General features: G+C 39.4%; 1 protein-coding gene across 1 annotated transcript in view; it reads left to right on the forward strand.

The window, feature by feature from the left end:
* The window catches only part of CFAP43 (cilia and flagella associated protein 43), a 108,673-nt gene that overhangs the window by 47,351 nt on the left and 34,464 nt on the right, over positions 1 to 26,858 (forward strand). Inside the window, exons 13-26 of the mRNA XM_011957330.1 lie at positions 912 to 1,052; positions 1,815 to 1,987; positions 3,135 to 3,284; positions 4,111 to 4,241; positions 6,428 to 6,575; positions 9,005 to 9,097; positions 9,836 to 9,913; positions 16,022 to 16,147; positions 19,704 to 19,808; positions 20,814 to 20,930; positions 21,832 to 22,062; positions 23,936 to 24,142; positions 25,797 to 25,886; positions 26,153 to 26,233. Of these exons, the coding sequence (XP_011812720.1) occupies positions 912 to 1,052; positions 1,815 to 1,987; positions 3,135 to 3,284; positions 4,111 to 4,241; positions 6,428 to 6,575; positions 9,005 to 9,097; positions 9,836 to 9,913; positions 16,022 to 16,147; positions 19,704 to 19,808; positions 20,814 to 20,930; positions 21,832 to 22,062; positions 23,936 to 24,142; positions 25,797 to 25,886; positions 26,153 to 26,233 (1,871 nt within the window). The remainder of the gene's footprint in view (positions 1 to 911; positions 1,053 to 1,814; positions 1,988 to 3,134; positions 3,285 to 4,110; positions 4,242 to 6,427; positions 6,576 to 9,004; positions 9,098 to 9,835; positions 9,914 to 16,021; positions 16,148 to 19,703; positions 19,809 to 20,813; positions 20,931 to 21,831; positions 22,063 to 23,935; positions 24,143 to 25,796; positions 25,887 to 26,152; positions 26,234 to 26,858) is intronic.

The raw sequence follows: 26,858 nt of genomic DNA on the forward strand, positions 1-26,858 counted from the left end.
CTGGGAGGCGGAGCTTGCAGTGAGCTGAGATCCAGCCACTGCACTCCAGCCTGGGCGACAGAGCAAGACTGCGTCTCAAAAAAAAAAAAAAGAAGCTAAAAAGAGGTGATTGATAATGTACAGTCTAATAGGAGATTGGAGGAATGGACTCAAAATCACAGACAGGAAGGGATTACATTTTGTTCCTACATCAATGTCAGGAAATGAAGGGAGAAAATGGAAACAGACGGGGAAAATGTGAGTCTCAGGATAAGAAAGTTGAGGTTGAGTTTATGTCGATGTCCTTGGTCTTCCTTGTTAAGGGAGAGAGAAGGTCATTGGCTGACCGCCTGGGGAAGGGCCTGAGAAAGTGGGCACCTGCAGCACAGTCCCATGAAGAGTGGAAGAGTGAATCTGGAACAAATCCAAGGTGGGCTCCAGGCCTGGCACACCTTGCAGAGGTTAGATCAGCTGGCTTTCTAGTGGAGCAAACTCATAAAGTCACATGTTTCTACCACACCCACCGTCCTTGGGCACAGATGCAAAGAAGGCCAATGCCTGAGTTTACCCAATCTTAGGAGCAGGTCACCTGGCTGGAGTGGACTTGTGGGGACCAGCGCATGCAGGTGCTGGTTTGGAGGGATAGGAGTTGGAGATGATGCACTCTCGGGCCACCCTGACTAGGAAAGAAACCCAGACAGACTGGGCTGGTTTGAATCTGCTGGTCTACACATCTAATCAGGAGAATCCCTCATCCATTCATAAAAAATATCCCTGTAACTTATGTTTAAAGGTCACTTTAAATGTCCAGCAAATAATTTGATTCTAAAGATTTAGTGAAGGCAAGTCCACAGGTGATATCTTAATTGGAAAGGTAAAAGATTCTTTAAACTTATCAATGACCACTTGTGTTGATTTCTGTTTGCTTTCAGAAGTGGCCAAAGACATTTTACAGATATCCACAGTGTCTCTTTCAGAAACAGACATAGTGGAAGTGATGGTGCTTTCCTCGCTTCTGGAAGCAGGGAGAAGCAGGTTGGAGATGTTCACACTGCCTACATTACTGCCACAAGGTAAAGAAAACACAAGCAACCATTCTGCTCCTCAGCCCAGATACATCATTGTTATTGTTTTTTGGGTTTGTTTTATTTTTCTCTTGGCATGTGAAGAGGTAAAATGGCTACCTTTTGTCTACCTTTACAGAGTAAAACCAACATGCTAAACAGTTTGAAGTGTGGACTTTTCCTTTGGGCTTCCTGACTCATGAGTCTGCTTTATTACCATAAGAAAAGAGATAGGATGAACAGACACATCAAATTGATTTGTTATTTTTGTGATGTCTCTTGTTTTGTAGCTTTGAATAGACATGGTTAAATTCAGATAGATTACAGTGTAGTTCCCTTCACTGACAAAATTATAAAGAAAGTTTTCTGGATAAAAAAGGTATGAGAAAATAGATACTTTTTCCTTGTTTTAATGACAAATATATCTGGTTGGCAGTTTTGCAAATATATAATTATAGAGCAGAAGAGAGCTGACAACCTCAAAGTACTTTTGTCTATACCACCATGGGTTTCTTTTAATATGTCTCTAAGTTAATTGGTTAAAATTTCATCAAGGCATTACAGAAATATTTTACCCACTATCAGTCATTTAATACTCAAAGTATTTCTAGGGAGACAAGTGTTTTTAAATCATTTTTATCACCTACTAGCTTCCACAGTATTAATTGAGCATTTAAATTTTATTCTGCTTTTCATAATTGTTCATAATTTTAAAAAACCAAAAGTAATATATGGTGCAAGTGATTTCTCTTCTTTTTCCAAATCTAATAGTTTCCACAACTTTTGCTGATGAAAGAGGAAGGCTGAAAGATGAAATCATTCATAAGTACCTGTATGAGTTGGAGCACACTCTGTCCTCTGCAGTCTTGGACTTTCAAAGTAAACAAATACATGGCTTCTGTAGTCAAGTGCCATACATCTGTAGCTACCTTCTTCCTAAAGAAGTATGTCAACACTTAAGTATGCTCTCATTTGTCTTAGCAATCAAGATTGACATATTGTACTGATTAGATGTGATCCTCTTGACCACGTTAACAGAATAGTTCAGTTAACAAATGCCTTCATTATATTAATATAATTCCCTTGAGCTAGGTATATAGTGTTATTTGTTAATCCATCATACAATATATTTGAGCAACCTGATACTTGTGCCACATACATCATCTTTGTCAGATAAACATGCAGATGACACAATATTAGTTTAATGCCTTAAAAACCAACCTAGCATTAGGAAATCTATTCTACATATGCCAAGGGCTACAAGGTAGATGATTTGATTTGCAGTGGAACTTTGTATCTAAGCCATAACCGAAATTGCAAAAAATAATTAAACTGTGTTTCTGGCATTTTTTCATTACACTCTCTTCAGACATCTCATGCATTGTGTCACCTCCTGCTGCACATAATGGCCCAGTACCCTCCTGCTTTCTGCCCGTTGACCTGTCAGTTTCCCTTGATGTCTGTCTACCCACTTTGATAACGTCTACCTTCCTTCCTCTAAATTCTTCAGTCAAAGCTCTTCTTTGCCAGAGTAGCCAGGATTAGACATAGAAATTCAGAGAAGGAAGAAATGATTAGTGGCAAGAGAGATTCAAGAAAAGTTTCATGAAGGAAGCAATATTTGATCTGGACTTTGAAAAATAAGTCGGATTTAGACATGGAGATATATTGCATACAGTTTTGGTGGGCAGCGCTCATATAGGGAGGCAGGGCAGGACTGATGGGGATGGAGCAGAGAAGGGCATTCTAGACAAAAGGAAGGACATGTGCAGAGGCTTGGAGGTGGGAATGCATGAAACATACGGGGAATATTGACTTAAGCATGAGGATATATGAAATGATTAGTAAAAGTAAAGATTATCAGTGTAGGCTAGGATTTTTAATGGCAAGTAAACAAATAAAGAAGACTTAGTTGGCAGAAACAAACTTTTATTTGCAAAAATGGGAAACATGATGCAAACGCAGGTGCCCACTTTATCGCGTATCAGTTTATTTACAATGACAATGTACAACAGGCATGTACATCTGCAAACCCAAAGGTGCTGCTTACCTGATCTTTTCTATAATGTGGTTATTTTCTTTGATTGGCAGGAACATATAGGTATCTACATTCTTAAACCATACAAAAAAGTACAAAGCAGACAGTATGGACCTGGAATGCTCTATCTGTCTTCACATGGATTGTGGCTCATAACAGTAGCTAAATGTGGAATTCTGTGTATCCGAGACGTTTCTACTTTGGTAAGCTGTTTTCTTAAAAAAATATTATGGGTGTGTATATTAATCTCATATAGAGAAACATTTTATATGTATATAAAAATTTGCTTGTATATGCATAAAAACTCTGAAAAGATATTGAAGGTACTAATTACCTTGCTTGCCATTGGAAGTATTAGGTCATGGGAACAGGAAGGAGATTTCACAGAATACTCCTTTATAATTTTTGAATTTTGAACCATTTGAACGTATTGCCTATTTAAAAAACTAAATGAGAAAAGGCATCATGGTTGAGAACCAGTATGACTCAGAAATCGCAGTTTTTAAATTGTTGCCCTATATACCAAATTGGTGAGGCATTTTGTTTGAGTTCTAATCAAACTGGCTTAGTTAGCATCCTTCAGAGCATGTTATCTTCCATTCTTCACAGTGCCTGTCACCCTCGCTTATTACACTCAGCTACTTCACACATAAATAGAACCTGCCTGACTCTTGAAGTCATTGGAACGCACCATCTCTGCTTGCTGAAGGCCCCTTCCCTAGCTTTATAGACTTCTGCAATTCATTCACTTCTCTGTGTCTGATTTCCTATTGTAAATTGGTGATAATAATCCCAGTCCTTCCATACTACACAAAGGTAGTGGAAGAACAAATTAGTATTGGTGAATGTGGTTTGGACTGGGGATTTTAAATGCTATGTATTGCCAATTGGCTACTTCCGTACAAATTAAAATGCTGTTAGCAAATAGAAAATGATTTATCCACAAAAAAGCAGCATATAACCCCATTAGAAAAGCCATGTGGTAGAATTGCATTTGTAATTTTTCTGCTTTATTTCTTAACTATTGAGGAAACATTTGCTCGGTGTCGGAGTCATTCTCACCAGGGTCATGGGATTCAGTCAATGAGAATTTCAATGGATGGACAAAACATTCTGGTGAATGGGAGAGATGATGGCACCCTCGTCTACCTAAAGTGGAAGTACGTACAGTATTCAGTAAGTAACCCCATGTAGTATAGTGTTTTAAAATAGAGATTTTATTTTATTTAAGTACAGCAAGGCCAACACGCTGGGAGTCAACTGCCAGTGCAAAGAAAGTTGGTTATACTCACAGATCCCAGGAGAAGAGTACACTGCATGCTCAGGGACCACATGGGGCAGACCTGGGGTGGGTCAGGAGGCCGAGAGAGGGAGGAAAACGTGGATGAGATCGTCTCGTATGGTTTTCACAGGGAGGATTGGGCAGGTTTAGGATTGGCTAGTTTGAATAGTATCAGTGGGTTCTGAGGCATAGAGGCTGGCTGTAGTTGTCTCATACTCGGCCCTGGGGTGATTAGGGTGGGGAAATAGTGGTCCTGATTGTGAAAGCCCACTAGAGGAAGTGGTTGGGGGTATGGTCTCTGGATTGATTGGTTTGCATTTGAAAAGCGTGCTCCAGAGCAAATTGTTTACTATCTTTAGAGACTGGCTAGCCTCCAGAAGTCAGCAAGGCCCCAGATACCAGAGCATCAAAATACAGAAAATAAAAATAAAAAGACATAGTTAATATATATCTGAGAGTGATCAGTCCTATCTCTCATAACATAAGAAATATGGACAATTCTGACCCTCGGATAACTTTAAAAACTCCTGTTTATCCCCTACACGTGTGTATATATACATATACTTTCCTAATTAGATTTTGCTTAGATTATATCAAAGACAGTTTCAGTCGCCAAACAAGGAGAGGGGATCAGTTTTAGGGAGGAACTATTACCATCCTTGCTTCCAAGTTAAACTATAAACTAAATTCATCCCATGGTTAGGAGGAATGAACAAGAACATCCAGCCTGTGAGACTAGAAACAAGATGGAGTCAGCCATGCTAGACTTCTTTCACTGCCGTAATCTTTGCAAAGGTGGTTTCAATCATGCACTTCATTTTGGAAAAAAATAATATTTCATGATACCTCCTGTGATCAAAGCAGTAATGAAATATGGGCCTTCTCTGCAACATTGTGAAAATGTTAAATGTTGTGGAGATTTTGTGTCATAACAATTTTGCTAGCCACTTACCTCAAAGACTCATTTGAGGATTGCATCATCATGCCCATTTTATACATGGGATTCTGAATAGAATATTAACTTTCATCTCACTATATAAGTCCTAACATATTCTTTATAACCAGCAAACAAATACTGTCTCGGGCAACAACAAACTAGTGCTAGAGCCTTATTTATGCAGCTCAAAAAGAAGGACATTTTGATCCATTGGTAATCACCCAAACTTCTGACTCAAAACAAAGCTGGGTTTGAAACCATGGTCTAGGACTTACGACTTGGTGACGCTGGCATATGACAACCCCTCTAAATCATCTGTTACAATGTTACCCAAGGTAGGGGATCTGTAGCATCTGTGAGCTTGTTAGAAATGCATATTCTTGGATCCCATCTGGACTTTCTGAGTCAGAATGTCTGCAGGTGGGGCCCAGGAATCTGTTTTTAAACTCTCCCAGTTATGCTTATGCATCCAAAGTTTGCAGTGCCCTGGTGAATTAAGTGGAAGTAATAATACCACTCTCAATGCAGCGTGGGGTGATGAGGGCCACATGTGATTATGTGTGTGAAGCCGCACACTGCCTAGTGTATTCTGAGAGCTCAGCCAGTGCACTGGCTCTTCTGTGCAATGGCCAGGGCAGGTACAGAGGGCATGTTAAGTAAGGGTATGAGGACAGTGTGAGGAGAGGGCACCCTAGAAAGGTCAAGAAGCTTGTCATGGCCTGGCACCCATGAAAGGTTCTCCTGTGAGAAGCAGAGTCCTTTAGCCATGCATGGTGGTGTACCCCTGTGGTCCCAGCTACTCTGGAGGCTGAGGTGGGAGGATCATTTGAGCCCAGGAGTTCGAGGTTGCAGTAAGCTGTGATTACATCACCGTACTCCAGCCTAGGTGACAGAACAAGACCCTTTCTCTTTAAAAAAATAAAAATTTTTTAAAAAAGAAATTCTAAAAAAGAAGTAGGCACTGAAGAAGAAGTTTCCACAAGGCACTGTGAAGAATTGTCCACATATTTCCTTGGTTACTTATCTATAAACTGAAATGGTTAGTTACCTGAAAGTAATACAGCTAAATGTGATTTTTTTAAATTATGATTTTTTTAGCCTCTGTGTTTTCTTTTTTATTAATATAGGCAGTTTGGAGGACTCCTAGCCAGTGAAATTCTGGACTATTACCAAAAACTATTAATTTCCCTGAGCAGCACCATGGACGAGGAGAATGATTATTTAAGGACAACACCAAAAGTTTCCATAGATTTGGGATCCGATTCTGAACACACAGTTGAGTTCCTATATGACTAGCTTGCTTGCTTACATTTCTTTCTTTGTAAATCAGAGGTTTTCAGCTTGTGGTTTCTTTAAGCAGATATTTAGTAATATTTCTCTTTCTCCAGGTATCCCATGATTTTCAAAAAGAGAATAAGCTATGTCTGAGAGAAAATATTTAGCCTTTCTCAAAGCAATTGCAAATGGTACATTTCAGATCTCATTTAAACCATAGTACAAAATCCAGGCTTGCCTGGAAAAAAAAATCTTCTACCCACACTCATACTTGGTCAAAATGGTCTCTCTATACTTTTGTATTACAGATGTTATTTAGGAAGTGTCTAGCTAAAGAACAGCATTCACTCATTCAATTAACAAATATTTATAGAGTGCCTACAGAGTGCCAGGCTGTGGGGGATATAGTCATGAACAAGATAGAAAAATTTCTGCTTCCGTGGAGTTTACATCCTAATTGGGCGTTGGGGATGGGCAGGGAGAGACAGATAAACAAGCAAATGCAGAGGAAACAATGAGATAGTAACAAGTTCTACTCAGTGAATAAAAATAGGTTGATGTGATAGTATTGGACTGGATAGCCTCTCCAAGAAGACATTTAAGGTGAGATCTGAATTAAAAGAGAACACCACCATGCAAAGACAATGGGAGGGTAGCAAGAGTATTTAGGGCAAAGGGGGAAAGAAAGAGCTTGGCGTGTGGTATGTTAGGACCTAAAAAAGACCTGTGCTGTTGAAGTGAGCAAGGGAGAAAGTGGTGGGAGGTGAAGTCTTCAAAGTGCGAGGAGACCAGGTAATGAAGGGCTTTGTAAACTAGATAAAGAGCTTGAATTTTATTTTACATGTAATGAGAACTGAGTCAGGTGTTCTGAACAGAGGATTAACAAGGTATAATTGACATTATTGAAATGATTATTTGATGCTGTGAGGAGATTGTTTCCTGTAGGGGATAAGAAGGATAAGAAGCAGGGACATTGTTCAGGAGGCTGAGGCAGAGGTTCAGGTAGCAATGATGGAGGTGGAAGAGTCTTGTACCAAGGAGAGAAGTGGTGGATTCCAGGTGGGTTTCAGAGGTAGGGTTGATAGAACTCACTGATGAATTGGACATAGAGAGAGAGGAAAAGAAAGGGCCCAAGAACTCCTAGATTGTTTTACTTGAACATTTATGTAGAAGATGGTGTCATTCATGGAGATAGGGCAGACTGTGGGGGAAGGGGGCAGCTATGAAGGGAATTCAAAATCAGTTTTACCCATGCTAAGCTCAAGAAGCCTGTTAGACACCCAAGTGGAGATGCCAATTCAGCCGTTGGATAGATGAACCTTGGGTTCTAGGGAGAGGTCGGGACTAGATATGTTGATTTGAGTCAAGGACATGCTGATGGGATTTAAAGCCACGACATTAGGTAAGGACATCATGGAAGCATGAATGGCAAGAAGCAGAAGAGGACCAGGACAGAGCAACTTCTGGTGAGCCAGGAGAAGAGTTCAGGGATGCAGAGGACCCTGAGGAGGGTTAGCCAGTGAGGTTACAGGAGAGCCAGGAGAGCGTGGCATCCCAAACTCTTTCAACACATTTTGCTGCAAAGGGGAGCACAGAAATAGGGTGGTGGGCTGGCGGGGGCAGTGGTTGGCACACACCTGTAATCCCAGCACTTTGGGAGGCTGAGGTGGGTGTATCACGAGGTCAGGAGATCAAGACCATCTTGGCTAACATGGTGAAGAAACCCTGTCTCTACTAAAAATACAAAAGGTTAGCCAAGTATAGTGGCACATGCCTGTAGTCCCAGCTACTCAGGAGGCTGAGGCAGGAGAATGGCGTGAACCTGGGAGGCAGAGCTTGCAGTGAGCCAAGATCATACCACTGCACTCCAGCCTGGGCGACAGAGTGAGACTCCGTCTCAAAAAAATAAATAAATAAATAGAAATAGGGTGGTGGCTGAAGAAGAATGTGATGGTCAAGTGAGAGTAATTTTCCTAAGACAGGAGATAGTAGAGCGTGTTTGGATACTGTTGGTGAAGATCCTGTAAAAGGGAGACATTGATGATACAGAAGGAGATGGCATTGAAAAAACAATTTTAAGTATTAAGACTTCAAAAAGAAGAAAAAAGATCGTAAGCACAGATGGTGGCACAGGCCTTGTGGGCAGAACATGTGGGTCACAGTAACAAAGAAGGCAAAGAGTGGTGACAGTGTGACTGATCTGATCACCTCTGCTTCCTCATTGGAAGCTGTGGCTAATATAAGGGCAGACTGATAGGACTTACATGAATAAAATGTTATATCTTGGGCAGACAAAATGTTTGAGATTATTTTCAAAAATGCAACAAATGCAAAGGAATTCAAAACAGTTACATGTGGTAGGGTGGGAGGGGAAAAACTTGATGAATTTTAACTTTAAGACATGTCTGTCTTTTTCTAACATGTATCAGAAACAGAAGGCAAGCATTGACTCATCACAGGATGAATTAGTTCTAACTGATGTTATGAAGGAAATTCCTTGGATACAACAAAAAAGCCAAGAGGTATTTGTGAAACATGGGGTAGGTTTGAAATAGTGCTCTGTAGATGCACCAAATAGATCAGTTTCCTATGGAAACCTACTGGAAAGTTAGAAGATGGAATGAGACACCACTCGGCAGAGCATTACAACATACAGGTGTAACTTTTCTGAAAGCAAATAAACACCGTAAACACAGCCTAGTCATTTAGATCAAGTTATGTGAGCTTTAAGAACTGTACATAGGCTGACATGCAACCCAACAATGGTGTCCAGGTAAACCACAGCAAAGCATGAACTGCAGTACTCCACTGTGGAGTGAGTTTTAGGGGATGCTACCTCTGTCCTGTGGACCAGGAACAGGGGAAGGGATGCTGTGGCTGCAGCTGTTCAGGAAGGTGACCGACTGATTACAGCTCGTGCCTGGATTTAGCCTATTGATCTAGTTTCAAGTTCCCAATAAAAGTGCATACTGGTTTTCCTTAATCAACTGTTCACTAATTTTTCACTATTTATTTTCTTTCCATTGACCATATAATTGACATGTGTTTCATGTAGCTTTAATGTCACTTACATAGCAGCAGTTAGATTTAAGCAAGGTATTGCAGTGTTATTATTTCATGTACACTTTATATTCGTCTTTACAAATTTTAGTTTCTGTTTCTAGAGAATTGCTATCTATGTATCTCTTTATATATCTCTCTGTCTCTCTCTCTCTCCTATTTCTCTTGCTTTGTTAAGTGATACACTTGTTCTGTTTCAGGCCATCAAAAAGGAGGTTAATCTGTTTTCCAAGAAAAGGAAAGAGATAAAACAAGGAATCAAATCACTTTCCAAAACTGTAAGTGTTGTAATTTCATATTCTAATACATTTGGCCCTTATTCTAAAATTACTTTTTGAACTTAATTTTGTTCTACCCTGAGGAACTATACCTCCCTTTCTCTGTTTGTAAGCTCAGTTTTCTGAAGTTCTTTAATAAGATAAAAGTTTCACCAATTCACACTCCGTATCAACAGTGGTTTTCCCCATCTTCCCCCAAATTACCGTCTTAATTGCTTTTATAATACTGATTTTTACCAAAGTTATGCATTTATATTTTTACAGATTAAATAATACTGAGTTATGTAGTTAAAAACAATATTTTTTAAGCAGCCACTGCCCTACTTCTCTTGACTGATACTTGTACTCCTGAGGTAACTGTTTTCTCTTCTTTCCACTTTTTCATTTGGGCTGTTTACTTCTGTCTAAATAGTCTTCTTACTACTGTTGTTATTTCTTGATATTTCTGTTTTGATGCTAACTATGGGCTTCCTGGTATGGAACATGAGTAGTTATGCTTGTTACTGCTCCCCATCCCCACTATAGCACACATATAAATCCATGCTTGGAATACATACTGTGATAGTTATTTGAATATTCTTCAAAGCTGAGCCACACAGTATATTATTATTACATTTCTGCTTTTACAACTTGATTTTTCTTAGAATTAATTGTTAACCTTTGTTTTGGATAAGGCTTTCTATGACCTATTCAAACTCAAAATGCTAACAAATTCTTCTCAATACAATCAAATACTTGAAGTGATCAATCTGTCAGTGCATTTTTTGGGCAACCTCCCGTCTAGAGCTTTCCATCCTCCAGCTCCAGTCAAAGCACCTTGCTCTTGCTCTGTAGACCAGGTGTATGGCTACTGTCCTAGAGATCTGCCTCCTAAGTTGGAGCTCCTATTTCCTGAGTCCCACTTGATTTTCTTTGTATTCTTTGTGTGTGTCCTTCAGTAGCTTCCTACGCAGGACTGCTGTGTTGCGCCATGCTTGGGAACATTCTTTATAACATAGCTGTGCTTCTGGGGTACCGTTCAAGTGGTACCACTGTGAATGGTGCCCTGCTGCTAGACCTGTCAGATGCTTTGGCTCTGTTCTTGAGAAAGGGTACATGGGAGGTACATTTTGTGAGATGTGGTTTTTCTTAAAATGTAATTATCCTACACTCATATCCATTTGATGGTTTGCCTTCAGAATGTTGAAGGCTTGCTCCATTGTCTCCTGACTTCCAGTGTTTCCTTCAGAGACTCCAGTGCCTGACTCCCAATTCTTTGTAGGTAACCAAATTTTTATCTTTGGAGACTTACAGGATCTTCTCTTTATCCACAGTGTTTGGAAATTTACAGGTATGCACCTTGATATGTTCTCTTCCCTTTTCCACTCTTCTTTGAGCCCCAAGAGGCTGGCCTTTATGGATAGTAGCAATGCACCGTCTTGCCTTCTGACTTTCTCTTGGGTTTAGGCAATAAGTGGCATCAGCAGGAGAACCCTATTGTTGCTGCTCATGAAGGCCAGCCTCTTGGGGCTCAGATCATGGATTGCAGGGCAGGAGACTAAGACCAGGGTCCTCATTCTCCCAGTTTCCTCCCTGTAGGGTTATGAGTTGGCAATGACCGCCATCTCTCTCCTACATTTATGGGTCTCTCCAGGTTCATTAACCATTCCCAGCTCTTGCCCTTCAGACCTAGGAGTGGAGATGGCTTCCCGCAGTTGGAAGCCTAATGCTTTATCATGTCTTGCTGGCTCTCCTTACTCTGCCAAATCTTTTTTTTTAAGTTTCTCTCTTCAGTTTTCCCATTTGAATGTGTTACCTTTTCCTACCAGGACCCTAAGTGTTTTCTTCTTTCATGTGCTAGACTTTGATGGGCATTTTAATAGGAAACCTTTGTCTCTTGGTTTTAGAAAAAGTTCTTAAATCATTTCCTTGGCCCTTTGTTTTTATTTTCCTAATTACTAATAAGACTGAGCACCTTTTCATAATTCTAAACGCTATTTGTATTTCTTCTCCTGTGAATTTCCTGTTTATATTCTTTGCCTATTTCCTTATTGGATAATTGGTTATTTTCTTGTTGATTATAGGAATTCTTTATTTTTATTTTTTATTTATATGTATTTATGATAATTAGAGTTAGGTAGCCTATGGTAACACATAAACTCAAAAAAGCATAGTAGCACAGTGATGAGAAGGTTATTTCATTCCCATGTAACCATCCTGGGTAGGTATTCAGCTCAGCAGCTGCTCTGTTCCATGCAGTCATTCAGAGACCCTGCTATCTTCAACTCAGGGCTTCGAAGATTGCCTTGTTTGATCTCATCTGAGTCAGTTGGAAAGGAAAAGCGCGTGGAAGTGTGAATGAGACATATCTAAAGGTAGCCCTTATTATTAGGTGGAACTTCATGTAATTGCTGTTTTATGTGGCTCAACCTACAAATATTTTCTAGAAAAATATATGGCTCATCCTACTACAAATACTTTGTGTCTTTTAACTTTTATGAAGTGCCAAATTTTAAATAATTTTATTAAAAAGCAGAATTTTAAAATTATGGCATGATCCAAGTTTTTTATTATTTTCTTTATAACTTTTGAGTTTTACATCTGATTTTAAATGACCTTTCAAAGTCACACATATTTTCTTCTAATACTCTTTGATTTCACCTATAATTTACTTGTGTGAATGGTATGTCATATGGTTCTAATTTTATTTTTTTCAAATAAATAGTCCATTTCCCAAGTCTGTTTTATTTAATATACTATCCTTTTTCTGCTGATTTGCAGTGTCTCCTCTATCAATCCCTGGACATAGGATTGTTTCTGGACTCTGTTCTAAGATTGAATATTGATCTTTTCTTGAGCCAATACCAAGCTATTTTAATTACTGTAGCTTTATAATAGTTCTTGTATCTTGAGAATAATTCTCCTTTTGCCCTTCTTTTAAAAAAAAAATGGCCTTTTTATGTGTACTTACTTTTCCATCAGAATTTTAAAATCAGCTTGTCAAACTCCATGAAAAACTCTCATTTGATTTTGATTGAGAGTATATTGCTTATAGTTTGATTTGGAGAAGAATTTATCTGCCAGCTCTGAACTTTAGTATATATATATATATCAATATATATAATAAAACTTTACTGAAGAATATTTTTTAAATTGAAGTAAGATATACACAGACAGTCCCCAACTCAGAGTGGTTCAACTTATAATTTTTCGACCTTATGATGGTACAAAAGCAATGCACATTCAGTAGAAACTGTGATTTAAATTTTGAATTTGGTCTTTTCCCAGAGTAGCAATATGTGGTACTGTACTTTCTCACAATGTTGGGCAGTGGCAGTAAGCCACAGCTCCTAGTCAGCCATGCAATCATGAAGGTAAACAATGAATACTCTGAAGTGTACTGTGTTGCCAGCATTTTTTGGATATCGTGTTTTATGTTTTCGCAGCCCAGCATGTCTACAAATGCCCCTTTTGACATGATATTTTCATCTTACAATGGGTTTGTTGGGCCATAAACCCATCATAAGTTGAGGAGCATCTGTATATTTATATATTTACATCTTTCGTTTATTTATTTAGAGACAAGATCTTGCTTAGTAACCCAGGCTAGAGTGCAGTGGCACAAGCGTAGCTCACTGCAGCCTTGAACTCCTGGGCACAAGCAATCTTCTCACCTCAGCCTTCCAAGTAAGCTAGGCCTGTAGACATGCGCCACTATGCCCAACTGATTTTTGTATTTTTTTGAAGAGACGGGGTCTCCCTATGTTGCCCAGGCTGGTCTTGAATTCCTAGCCTCCTGCCTTGGCCTCCCAAAGTGCTGGGATTACAGGCATGAGCCACTGCACCAGGCCTGTGTATTTATTTCTTTTAAAATATATAACTTTGAAAGTTACATTTTCAATAAATATAATATTTACATATGTGTATATTATATATTTATTTATTTATTCAATTTTAAAAAGATAATCTCCAGTGAAAGTTTATAGTTTCTCCGAAAGTGACTTTGTGTAAATTTCTTATTAGGTTTATTTTAGGTATCTTATAGTTTATACCATTTTTGTGAATGGAATATTTTTCTATTACATTGGTGATATGGTTTGACTGTGTCCCCACCCAAATCTCATCTTGAATTGTAGCTCCCATAATTCCCATGTGTTGTGGGAGGGACCCAGTGGGAGATAATTGAATTATGAGAGCGGGTCTTTCTCGTGCTATTCTTGTGATAGTGAATAAGTCTCAGGAAATCGGATGGTTTTAAAAAGGGGAGTTTCCCTACACAAGCTCTCTTCTCTTGTCTGCTGCCATGTGAGACATGCCTTTCCTTTCACCTTCTGCCATGATTGTGAGGCTTCCCCAGCCATGTGGAACTGTAAGCCCATTAAACCTCTTTCTTTTGTAAATTGCCCAGTCTCAGGTATGTCTTTATCAGCTGCATGAAAACAGACTAATACAATTGGTATATGTTATATATTGGTATATATTATTGGTATATGTGAATATTATTGATTTTTTTCTGACCACCTTGTTGAATTCTTCTTAGTTCTACTATTTTGTCACTTGATTGTCTTAGATTATCTAGGTAGACTATCATATCTTTTGAAAATAACAATTTATCTCTTATCAGTCATTATCCTTCATTTATTTTTCTTGTCTTGTGATTCTCTTTATGAAATACAATATTTTGCACTCCTAGTTGCTGTAAAATTATAACCTTCTTGCTTAATTAACTCTTTTCCTTTGGGCACCAAGTCTTCTATTTGTTGAATTTATTGTTTCTCTCCAGTGGTCTTGTTGTTCCCCAAATATTTAGTGATTTATTGTTATTATTTCATGCTTGTCTTTATAATTGAAACTCTCTGTTACAATTCCATGATACCAGCTCAGCCTGCTTTGGAAGAAGTATAGGAGATCTGACTTTAGCAGGTATTCTGTCTGCTCTCAGTAAAAAGAGAAGGGGTGGGTGGTGTTGGGAAGTGTCTTGGCAGCCCATTGTGTGGTGCGGGGAGTTCTCTATTCTTTCTAGCCACTGACAGATTCCTTGGGCCTTGCCTTGTTTCTCCCATCCAAATATTCATTCCAGTTTCTTCTACCTGGAGACAAACACTCCAGTTACTACTGCTGGACCCTAGGGTACTTCACCAGGTGAGGGTACAGGCAGGTTCTACTGTCTGTTTTGATGCAGAAGCCCCAACTAATCAACCTGCCAGCACTCTTAGGTAAACCCTTGTTCCTGTATCTGGTGTAGCTTCCACCTGTTGTTAAGTGCTGTGCTGAGGGCATTCTGGGCTGTGATGCATCCTGCTGATCCATCTGATTTTCATCTTTCAGTTGTTGTAGTTTTCATGCTCCTAAAGGATTCTATTTCTTTTTTCCTCTTCATTGTAGTAATGGATTTATCTATGCTATACTTCTTTTCTCTTAACTTTATATTTTGGGGCAAAAAAGAAAAATTGTTGAACTCATTCTCAGTCTATCATTTTGAAACTGAAGTCCCATTTTTTCTATCATGTTGTCTGCCTCATTTTTGTTTATTTGTAAGTGCTTTTTATATATTAAAGACATGAATATTTTGTCATATATGTTGCAGTGTGTATTCTTTGCCCCTGAATTTTTTGAAGTTATAAACTTTTAAAGATAATTTTTATTGTATAGAAGTTCAAATTTGTACAAAATTGAAGAGAATAATATAATACATCCAGTGGCCAATATCATTTCACCAATGCTTCCATCCATTACCCTTTCCCTGATTATTCTGAAGTAAATCCCAAACATCATATCATCTCTAATTATTTTGGTATGTGTCTCTAAGTGATAAAGACTCTTAAAACACATAACCACAATGCTGTTAGTATACCTCAAACTAGCAACAGTGCTTTAATATCATAGAATGAAATGATGAGCTTATATATTTTTGTAGTTTTTCTTGTTAGATGAATGAGTTTTTAAGGATGAAACCTTAAAACTTCAGCAACCACAATAAGCCCATAATCTAATTCTTTACTTAATAGTACATTTAGATAAAGAAAACATCTATTTTTTATTGATTGCTGCCTAAAAGAAACTAAGAAAATTATCTTATTACAGTTTAATTCTTTACTTGTCACCACCCTTTTTTATTTCAACATTCAGATTCTGAATATGATGGAAGAAAATGACAAACTAGAAAATATTGCAAAATTAGACCAACAGGAATTTGGTCTAGATCTTGAGGAACTAGAAAGGCTTCATGATGAAAGTCAGGAAGAAGTGGCAAAGGTATGAAAAAGTATAATTTAAGCACCATAAAGTTATGATGAAAGAAGTAAAAAGATAACAGGAAAGGGAACTTTTTCATAATAATGTGAATATGACAAAACCTTTTCCAGTATAATGTGAATAAAACAAACGTAGTACATGTAAGTGTAATGAATCAGAGGGTCACTGAATTTGGGGGTTAGGAGCAGGGGGAACATCTAGGCCAGCCAGACATCTGACATTTGCTTCCCCTCCATGACATTCCTGCCAGCCATATGTTTGAACATTTTTGGAAATCTTCTCAGCCACCTCATGCCAACTTTGGACGCTTCTGGTTTAGTAAGCCCTTTCTTAATTAGAGTGGAAATCTTTCTTCCTGTACTCACTGATCCTTCTACTCTTTGAGCACTTCCTACTCTATGGCCCCTCTGAGAGTGGTAGAGGATTAGAAATTTCCATGTTCCCTGTGGATCTTCTCCTGTCTAGGCTAATTATCCTAGCTCCTATGACCATCATGTATTATACTTTCAATAGCCTCGTCATGATCTTGCCCTTTTCCTCCAGATTAATTATATTTGCATATTGTACCCACAGAAGAATTCAAATTATTTTCTGTCCAGTGTAGAGAAAAGCATAAACTGAAACCTCCATTCATACTATACTTCTATTAATTCAGGCCTTTGTATTATTTTGTGGCAGTCACATCAAATTGTTTGCTCATATGGATTTTATTTTAAATAAAAGTCCTAAGTGTGTTTTACACAGGATATACTGAAGCTACCTCTTTCTCAACCTGCTAGTACAGGTTAATTTTTTGAATCTGCAAATATAAAAACACAGGAGAATGAAAGATAGCTGGATTCAAGGACAGTTAAGGTAGATTATAATAGATTAAACAACTACACCAAGAGGAGGTTGATTATTTGACTGATGCCTCTAGGAGGGAGGTTTCCACTGTGTGCCCCAGGACTTGGTCCTGATAAACATGTTTATTAATGACTGGGGTGAAGATATAGAAATGAGGAGATTTGTCAAATTAATGAATGACATGAGACTGAGAAGTTGAGGAAATGTAGTGGATAACAATTAGGACAAGAGTATCTCAACAGACTGATTTAGTATAATAAAATTTACCTGGGATAATCATTCCTTCATTTATTCTGCAACATTTATTCATATCCCAGGCACATTAATCTAGGTGCTGGGAATACAATAATGAAGACAGACACATTTCATGGGGCTAATGTACTGAAGAAGAACGGTCGTAAACAAATCTCTACATAGTATATGATGGAAACAAACTGGATGCTGTGATAGATGTGGGAGATCTACTTCTGTGGTCAAAGAAAGCCACTTCAAAGGGCTGACATTTCAGTTGAGAACTAAAGGAAGAGAGACATCTGGCTGTGCAAAGATCTGGGGGGAGTGAATGTCAAGCACAGGGAGCAACAAGAGCAAAGGCCCACAGGCAGAAATGGCTTGCAGTATTCCAGGAACAGCACGGCCAGAAAGGCTGAAGCATGGTGGGTGGGAGAGAGCCTCATGGAATGAGGTAGGGGAGGTAGGCAAAGGCTAGCGCCTAAAGACCTTGTATATTGTGGTAAAGAATTTGGCTTTTTTATTGATTGTGCAACAGGAAGCTATGAAAAAAGTCCCATTTTCTTATCACAAGAGGTAGGCACCAGTCTAGGAGCTTGTTGAATTTATTTGTTTTGATTATCACAATTCAAAAAGGCAGGTGATAGTTTGCCCCACTTGAAAAAACTGAGGCTTAGATAGAGGCTTAGAGAGCTACAGCCACTTGGCTAAGATCAGAACCAGGAGGATCCTGGCTGTTCCTCCTCGGAGGCTCTTCCTCCTTGGCTCTGGCTTGGCTCAGGCTCAGAATGCCCCTGCTATTCTGCACCAGGTTCTCCCAGCCCAGTCATCTTGACCACTCAGCAATGTGTGTGGGTTCGGTGCCTGCCCCCTTCCTCACTGTGTATTTGCTTCTCTCTCCAAGCTGTATATGACTACTTGACACAGTGAACCTGCTCCCCTGGCCCACTGAACTATTTACCATTGCCAAACTCATCCTACCTCCCCCACTGCCACCCTGTGCCTCTGCCCCAGATGCCCCTCCTTGCCACTTACCAAATTCATGCTCATCCCTCAAGAGTTCTCCTTGATCCTCTTAGACAGGATTTGGCACAGAGAAAGGCCCTCCACATGCTAGTTTCCCTCATATCGTGTATTTTTTTTCTTGAGCTCTGTGCCTTTGAAGAGATATTAACACCAGATTAGGCACAATAGTGGTCCAGTAGAGAACAGTGTTAGCAGATGGCACCATAAACTCAGCTGTTTAGGAGCTTTCAGCATGTTTAGGATCAGAATACTAGTCCTTGGGAGGAGTTAGTGGCACCTGCCAGTCAAGGATGTGAATGAGGGACTAGGCTACTACCCTGCCCCGGCCAGGATCTCAATAATAGGAAAAAGACCAAAGCCTGATAATGACAATCTGGACACAGTATTAGGGACTGAGTTTGGAGGAGTTGATAAACAGCCTCAGCAGTGGAGAGAGGAGGGCCGAGTGGGCTGGGAATCAGGCAGGTCCTGACAACTGATATGCCAAGCCAGCTGTCTATTTAGAAAGAAATAATTTAAAACTATATTAGCTATTAACTTACTGGGTCAGAATCAAAAAGAAATGAATTGCAAATTAAAGTCATTTAATCAGACAATAAAATAAATAGAAATTCACAAGAAGTACTAAAAAAGACATTTTAAATCCGCGAGATATTATTCTTAGCTAGTTTGCTAATAATTCTGCCAAAAAAATGAAGTGCACAGAGATCCTGAAAAGGATGCTAAGGACTAAAGATTGTTAGGTCTCACTTCCACACCAGGCCTTTCAGGAAACTGTATTGAAATAGGAATACTTAATTATTTAAATAATAAACAATGGGATTATGTAAGCAAGTAAAACTAACTGAAGTAACATGTTTTTAAGTGGAAAAAAATACAAATTGTATGATCCCCAAGAGTAGTAGAGGGTTCTTTTTTATTGTGGACGTAAATAATAGAATAATTAAGTACAGTAAAGACTCCCAGACAGAGGTCACAAACACACTTCAAATGTGTGTTGGCGAGATTTAAGCCAACATTTAAATATCTGGCAGTTTCACATAAAAATATGAATTCCAGACCTCTCTAATAAAACAGGAAGACTTTGCTCAGTGGTTTTGCTTCACTGCTGTTCCAAGCAGCAGATTTTGTGCACATTAACCATGCAGCTCACCACCACAGTGCATCCATCCTCACACCCCGCTTCACTTGTGTATGCAACCTGATCATCCTTAGAGGTACTGTGTATCCTCAAGGAAGAGAATCCAAGTCTACAGACAAACTTCAGGAGATGTTCTCAAAGGCAGAGATGTGTTTCCCGAAAGTGCATCTCAGTGCAAAGTGGCTCAAAGTGTTGGAGAAAGACAACCAAACTCTACCACTGAAAGTACAGTTAATGAGTTTACAATGGAGATTATTATTTCTGAGGCCACACTTTCATTTTTATCTTTTCCCTTTGTCTGCGTTCTTCAAGATGATAAAGGATGTAGAGATGCATAACCTAGCCAAGAGCTATTTGGCTGAACTTATCAAAGAAGAATGTTGGAATTCGATGGCTGTGAAAGGTCGAGCTCTTAAGGTAACAGATAGAACCCTAGGTACAAAACCTGATGAGAATTGTCATCAAAAGCTCAGGAAAGTTTTAAAAATAAATTTAAGAAAATTCAGGCGTAGCAAAGCACTGAGAGCATGACTTGCCCCTTCCTATACTGAATTTCACCTGGATGTGTCCCTGTCTCTTGGCTCCTTCCCTCTGTGCTCAGTCCCTATGTGCTTCCTAGCCATCATTTCTGAAGATCCGTCTTAGCATTCTTTTCCTCCTTTCCTCTCAGACACCCTCTGCATCTGGGTCTTAATAGATGTCTGCTCACTCACATTTCACAGATTGAAATGTAGACGAAATCTGGTTCATGTTTCTGCCTGTGCCTGCCTTCCCATTTTCTAAGGAGCTGTTTCTCATTGAGATGCCCTCAAATAAAATTTCCCTGTTTGTGCAGGGTGACCAAAAGTCTCAGGTCATGTCTGTGATCCCAGAGTAACTGTTATCAGCATCCCTTTCACTTTCAAATATGCTCCAAAAGTGGACAATGAAGTATACGGCCACCCTACATTTTATGTGATTTGAGTATTGCTCTAAAACAGGGTTCTCATGAGCCATACATTTTGGGCTGGATCATTTCTTGTTGTGGGGGCTGTTCTATGCCCTGCAGGATGTGTAGCAACATCTCTGGCCTCTATTTGGAGACAGTAGCATTGTTTGCCTCCACTAATTAGGATAAAAAATGTTGCCAAATGTCTTGGGGGAAAAGGATGGGGAAAGAAGGAGGGAGAAAAATTGCTCCTAGTTGAGAACTACTGACCTAAAAATCAGCCCTTCACAAAAGCACAGTATTTTATATGAAGTTTATATCAATACTCATGGAATACATTGTTTTATTTTTAAAAAGGTTTCCATTGACAATTTTACCCATGCATGATAACCTATGGGTTAATTTTAATCACAGAAAACATCCCCTACTCAACCCCAGAAACGCACAATTATTCTACAAATGAATTTATTTTGTCTTGTGTTTTTTTCCCCAAGTGTTTTCATATCCCCTGTGTGGTTGAAAACTTCACGATGAAAGCACGCACGGTTGAAGAGCTGAAAGAGTTGGAAAGAGTTTTACAACAAAAGAAGATTGAAGCAGAGTGTCTCAAAGTACTATTTTAAATATATATGTGTTTATATAAGTGATGTGCTTTATTTTAGAGTCTCCTTTGTTCAGATTTGAGTTGGGATATAATTTAAGTTTAGGTATTGTATGTATTTATATTTTTATTTCTTGTTAATTTGTAGAATATATTCTAATGACTGTAGGAGCCTATATCCACACAATAAATCAAGGAACCTATATCTTATACAACACTGGCTAGCCCTCAAATATGAGGATATACCTTAAAAAATGAGATTTGGGGTTTTGCTGTTATCCTGCACAGAGGTTGTCTTCATCCACAGATATCCTTTTCATCCTCCCTTGTCACTAGGGATTGTTTTTAAGATAATTGATCAAGGATAAAGTAGAATTTGTTTTGATAGAATTATGGTTTTCCTAAATCCCACTTTTTAAACAATAATCTCTGTCAAACCACTAAAAAAAAACACTGCCCCTCAGTGTAGTTTTGTTTTGGTCAGAACTGTGCACCCACTCTTTTTCTGAAACAAAAGGAAGGCATGCTTAATTCTTCTTAACCTTCACCCACCGGTCCTTTGTGAACAGGTTTCTTTGTAAAATATAAAGAGAATATATATTTCTTAATATTTAAGTACCAAAAAAGACTCAAAATATTTACAAGCAGGTGTCATACTGACAGAAAGATATAAATATTACCCACCCTCAAGGACAATTTTTATTCCTTTGATTTATCCATCGTTTATCAGTTCTGAAGCTTTAATCTCTTCTGCAGCAGTTCTGGGATCTATTCATCACTTTGATTTCAGTTGTTGGCAAGACAATTCAACAAATTAAAATGATTGTTGAAATAATTAAGTTGTCACAAAATTTCCCTTTAGAGGATTCTTATTATTGCATAACTTCTGTGTCATCTTTTTCTACATTTAGCTACGGAAGGAAATTGTAGAGGCTCAGTCTGGAGTTATGTTGGTTAAAAAGCATCATGAAGAGGATGATGAAGAAGAGGAAGAGGAAGACAAGACAGTAAAATGTAGCAATTTGCCCAATTACCTGCTTGGTAGTCTGAGTACTGATTTTGGGGTAGATACCTCTTTATTGTCAAGCCAATTGCAGCTTCATTCCAGAGAAGAGAAAATCAACCAAATTATATTACTGAAAGTGGGTGAATTCTTTTTATCCTCAAAAATCTCTAGAATACATTAGATGGCTTTCAAGGCCTCATATTGAAAACTAACGCCAATCAAATGATGATTTAAAAATACATAGAGGAGGCTGGGTGCAGTGGCTCACGCCTGTAATCCCAGTACTTTGGGAGGCCGAGGCAGTTGGATCATGAGGTCAAGAGATCGAGACCATCCTAGCTAACATGGTGAAACCCTGTCTCTACTAAAAGTACAAAAATTAGCTGAGCATGGTGGTACGTGCCTGTAATCCCAGCTACTTGGGAGGCTAAGGCAAGAAAATTGCTCAAACTGGGGAGGCGGAGATGGCAGTGAGCCAAGATCATGCCAGTGAGCTGGATCTGCACTCCAGCCTGGCGACAAAGCGAGACTCCGTCTCTAAATAAAGAAATAAATAACAATACATAGAGTAATATACAGATACTGTCCATGTCCTTTAGACAGATCTTGTGTACAACAGTTGCGTTCAACCATTTGGACTAGGTTACTGTGATACCAAGTTTTCTAAAGAGCATTCCACAACAGCTGACACCACAAACCATTCTGCTTTGAACATCAGTAAGCTCAAACAGAAAACACTAGAATTCCATTTTCTCAGTATACCCAAATGTCAATTAGGATTTCCTTGTAAGATCAAGGTGTTATTGTTTATCTATCTGCTTAACCTGGGGAAAGACAATTTCCTCTAAATTTCTGTAAATTCTGGGGTTCAAGGATAAGGTGTGAGGTCCCTCTGGCTCTAAGCTCCTACTCCTTAACTTTCCACCAAACAGTCTCAGAATATGTCTATACATGTAGAAACCCTGACTGAAGGTTTTTGAAAATGCAGTGACTGAGATTGTGCCAATGAAGATAGTTCGAAATTGAATGCTGGCAATCCCTGTTCCTGAAAGCCCTCCAGCCACGTCTGCAATTTGAGTTCTAGTCTCCTGCCATGTTCTTAAGCTCTCTCTTCCTATCCTTTTCTTTTTCTGCTCTAACCCCTGAAATTTCTGTTCATTAACACTCAGGGCTATTTAGTTACCTCATTTGTTGCTCAGTTTTTGCCTTCAGGGTCTCACCTTCTTTCGGCTTTTAATTAAGGTGTTTGCCTACAAGGAGGTAATTTCGGCCCAAGAGAAATTCTCGTGCTAGCTGTTAAGATCATTTTTTCACCCTGCTTTAATGGTTTCGTCTTCAGTAGGATAGACATATAGACTAAACTCCCATGATAACTCAAAGGCCACTTTGGGTTGACCCGTCAGCAGGAGTGGGGGCAATCCAGTTGGTCCCACTGGCACCTTAGGAATTGCACACTCCAGTCGGCTAGCGCAGCTGTCTTTCCTACCTGAGAATGATGTGTTCATATAGAAGAAGAGTATTGTGTATGGTGGTGATTCTCTGGCAGGCTCTCCAAATACTTCCTACAAACTATCTCTTCTTTTCCACATCTACCCCAACCCAGGTTCCAAAGAAAAGACATGTGCCAACTTAAATCCTGTATATTGCTTTTTAGATATTTTATAGTGGATTTTGTACCAAAGTAGAGAGAATAGCCCAATGAGCCGCTAAGTACCCATCACCCACTTCAGCATTTGTCAACCTGCACATGGAGTTACAATTTACATTTCAGGAAGTAGCTTATGGTCTAACAATTATGTGGTAGCCTTAATCCTACCCATACTTGGATGCCACTGTAGATTATTGAGCCAAGAAAGGACTTAATATAAGTCGTATTCTAGAAAGATTCATTTTACCATCTTAAAAGATAATTTGTGGAATGATTTTAGAGGGAAAGTATAATTGTGGGATCATGTTACCAGTAAAGACATAGTAAGTGATGTGTTTTCAGTAACATGTTAATATTTCAGGATATCATTTACAAGGTAAAAACTGCTTTCAATAATGAGTTTGATGCTGCATATAAACAAAAAGAGGTTGAAATTACACGCGTGAAGGAAAGAAATGTTCGAATTCGAGAAATTATTGTCGATCTGGAATTGGAAGAAGCAGTCTGGCAACCAGAATTTGAAGACTGTGAGAAGCCAGAGAGAACGCTTGTTGTGCAAGATGAGGAGGTACTGGCTAGCTGTGTTCTCCCTTCCCTTCTTTCTCAGAAGACTTTCCCCAGCTCCTATTTGTTCACCTTGGTTACTGTATGGGAAGTGATTATACTGAGTAGCACTCTCAGTTGCAGATAACAGAAAGAGGTGATAGAGCCTCAGCAATAATGAGAATTTCTTTTACGAGTCCTATGGAGTCCAGGGAAGATTTAGACACTGAGCCCAGGAAGAAGCAGAAACCAAAAACTGGAGCCTCGTGGGAGGTCCAGAAACCTTCTTTCTTCATCTCTTAGTTCACATCACTCTGCATTTCTACTTCCTCTGGCAATTTCTACTTTGTATCTCCTCCACATGAGAAAGCAGCTGGTCTGAATTAGAATCTCTTAGTCCCAATTCCCAGTTCATTTGGGAAGGGGCTCCTTGGCCCAGCTTGGGTCCAGTGCCTGTACCCAGAGTGGTTGGGTCACATTGCGGGAATGAGGCCAGTGGAGCTCCAGTAGTGATCTAGGTCATTCAGGTAGTGTGGATCCCACAGAAAGGGGTTCTCCGGACAGCCTTCTTTAAAGATTTTGGCACAGAGGCAGTTGAAAATAAATGCCTAAAGAAAACAATTAAAATCTGACAATATTTCATTTTTTAAAAGTAGAAAAAAAATGCTAAAGAATACTCAAAGAATTTTTCTCACATAAAACCAACTTGACTCCTGGGGGCAAAAGATACTAGTGGTGTTTAGAAGTAATAGAAAATATTTTTACAGTCTCTGCTGGATGCTGGCTGGATTGAAGTGAATTTATCATTGTAAGTCCTTATAAAGTAGGTACTTGATATTACTTCCATTTTACAGATGAGGAAAGTGAGACACAGAGAGTTTGAGTGATGTGACCACAGTTACAAAGCTAGGAAGTGTCAACTGTAAGGCAAACCATCATGCTTACAGTTCATCCTCTTGACCTATGCACTCTGCTGTATTTGTTTAAGCAGGTCGTTTTTCCTAAACCAGACTTTCACTATGTGACCTAAAACTCTGGAGCAAGATGACAGCAGGGACCTCACTCTGCTGCTCTCTGGAGGGCCCTGCTTGGGGCAGTCACTTTGTGCCTGCTTCTCCTTGGGCTGTAATCCATCCTACATTTAGGAGAGTGCTCTTGCTGCAAGCCAAACTTACTATGTCCCTTCTGTGCCTCACCCCTTGCAGTGGCTGCTCACTTCACTTAGGATAAAGCCTACAAGCCTCCTCCTAAATGCCCACCCTCACCCCCTTTCTTGCCCAACTGCTCTCCCACGTGGCTCCATTCTGGTCACAATTTCATTCATACGGTCCCTTGAATGCCCCAAGTTCTCAACCTCTTAGGACCCCTATCCTTCAGAATTTGGCTTAGATGGCACTGCTTTGAGCCCCGCTCCGACCCCTCCTTAATCTATCAGGTTCCCTGTTATAATCTTTTTAGTGGTGGACACAAGCTTTGAGAGTTAATAGAGAAGTAAAGATCTATTTTTCCAACTCTCTCATTTTAGACCTCATCTTATTCCAAAACAGAAAATTGGGTGCAAAGTCTGCAGAGTCCCTTTAATCCCCTTAGTATCTTCTAGCCTTCTCCCAGTATGTGGAAGGAACGTTTAGTTTGAATTTTGTAAGAATAATAGCAGGAAATGACATTTTCTCTTTCAGATTACAGCCCACAAACACATTATGCCGTGGCACAAAGCCAGAGAAGAATTGATTGTGAATCGTGAAATGGAGCACTGGCTTCTGATACAGGCATGCAGCTTTGCTTACACAGGACCTAAGACCCTCTTTGCTTTAGGGATAGTGCTTCCTAGTTTGGTTTAATAACCCATCAACACATTTGTCATGGTCAGAGGTCACTTGAATCTCAGCTGGTCTCTTTCCCCTTTCTCTCCTCGAGGCACTTTCCCCAATCCCAAATGCAGTTATTCTAATGTTGGGTGGGAAGCTGCCTCTGGAGCCACTGGAATGTCAGGTCTCTGTCTCAGCATTCCTCTCTGATTCTGGCTCTTTCCCAGGGTGCCAATACAAGACTCCGAGCTCTGATGGACATGATGGGAGGAGTTCTGGAAGTCAAGAAGGAAGATATTTTGAGAATGGTGATATTTCTTTTCATCCTTATGGAAGGTGGAATGGGGTGGAAAGAGCTAGTTAAGTTTTACCACTTTTGTCCTATATAAACCTGGGTTTTAGAAGTTCTCCAGCAACAAATATTATACAACCTCCATAGTACCTTGTAAACCCTACCACATTAGGGCCTGTCATGGTGGCTTATGCCTGTAATCCCAGCACTTGAGGAGGCAAAGTGAGGAGGCCCGGAGTTCAAGGCAGGAGGCCAGGAGTTCAAGGCTACAGTGAGCTGTGATCACACCACTGTACTCCAGCCTGGAAGACAGAGCAAGACCCTGTCTCAGAAAAGCAAAAACGTACCACATTAGACGGATAATAAATTTGAAAATGCAGGTTTGCCCTCCAATCTGACAAGACACAAACAAATCAATAAAAATAAGTAACTACAGTGGTTTTGGTCTCTACTGAAGGCAGAAATACTGCCTTATTGGTAATTGTCCAGATATACCAGGAAACATTTTCTTTGATACCTGACATAGGTGTCCCTGGAGCTCAGGGGTAGTTCTCACTATAAAGATCCCAACACACCCCTCTGAGTCTGTCACCTAAGAGTCCAGGTATATCCTGCCCTGCTCACCTTCACCTAAGCCACAG

This window comes from Colobus angolensis, unplaced genomic scaffold, assembly GCF_000951035.1.
Source record: "Colobus angolensis palliatus isolate OR3802 unplaced genomic scaffold, Cang.pa_1.0 Scaffold44, whole genome shotgun sequence".
NCBI lineage: Eukaryota > Metazoa > Chordata > Mammalia > Primates > Cercopithecidae > Colobus > Colobus angolensis.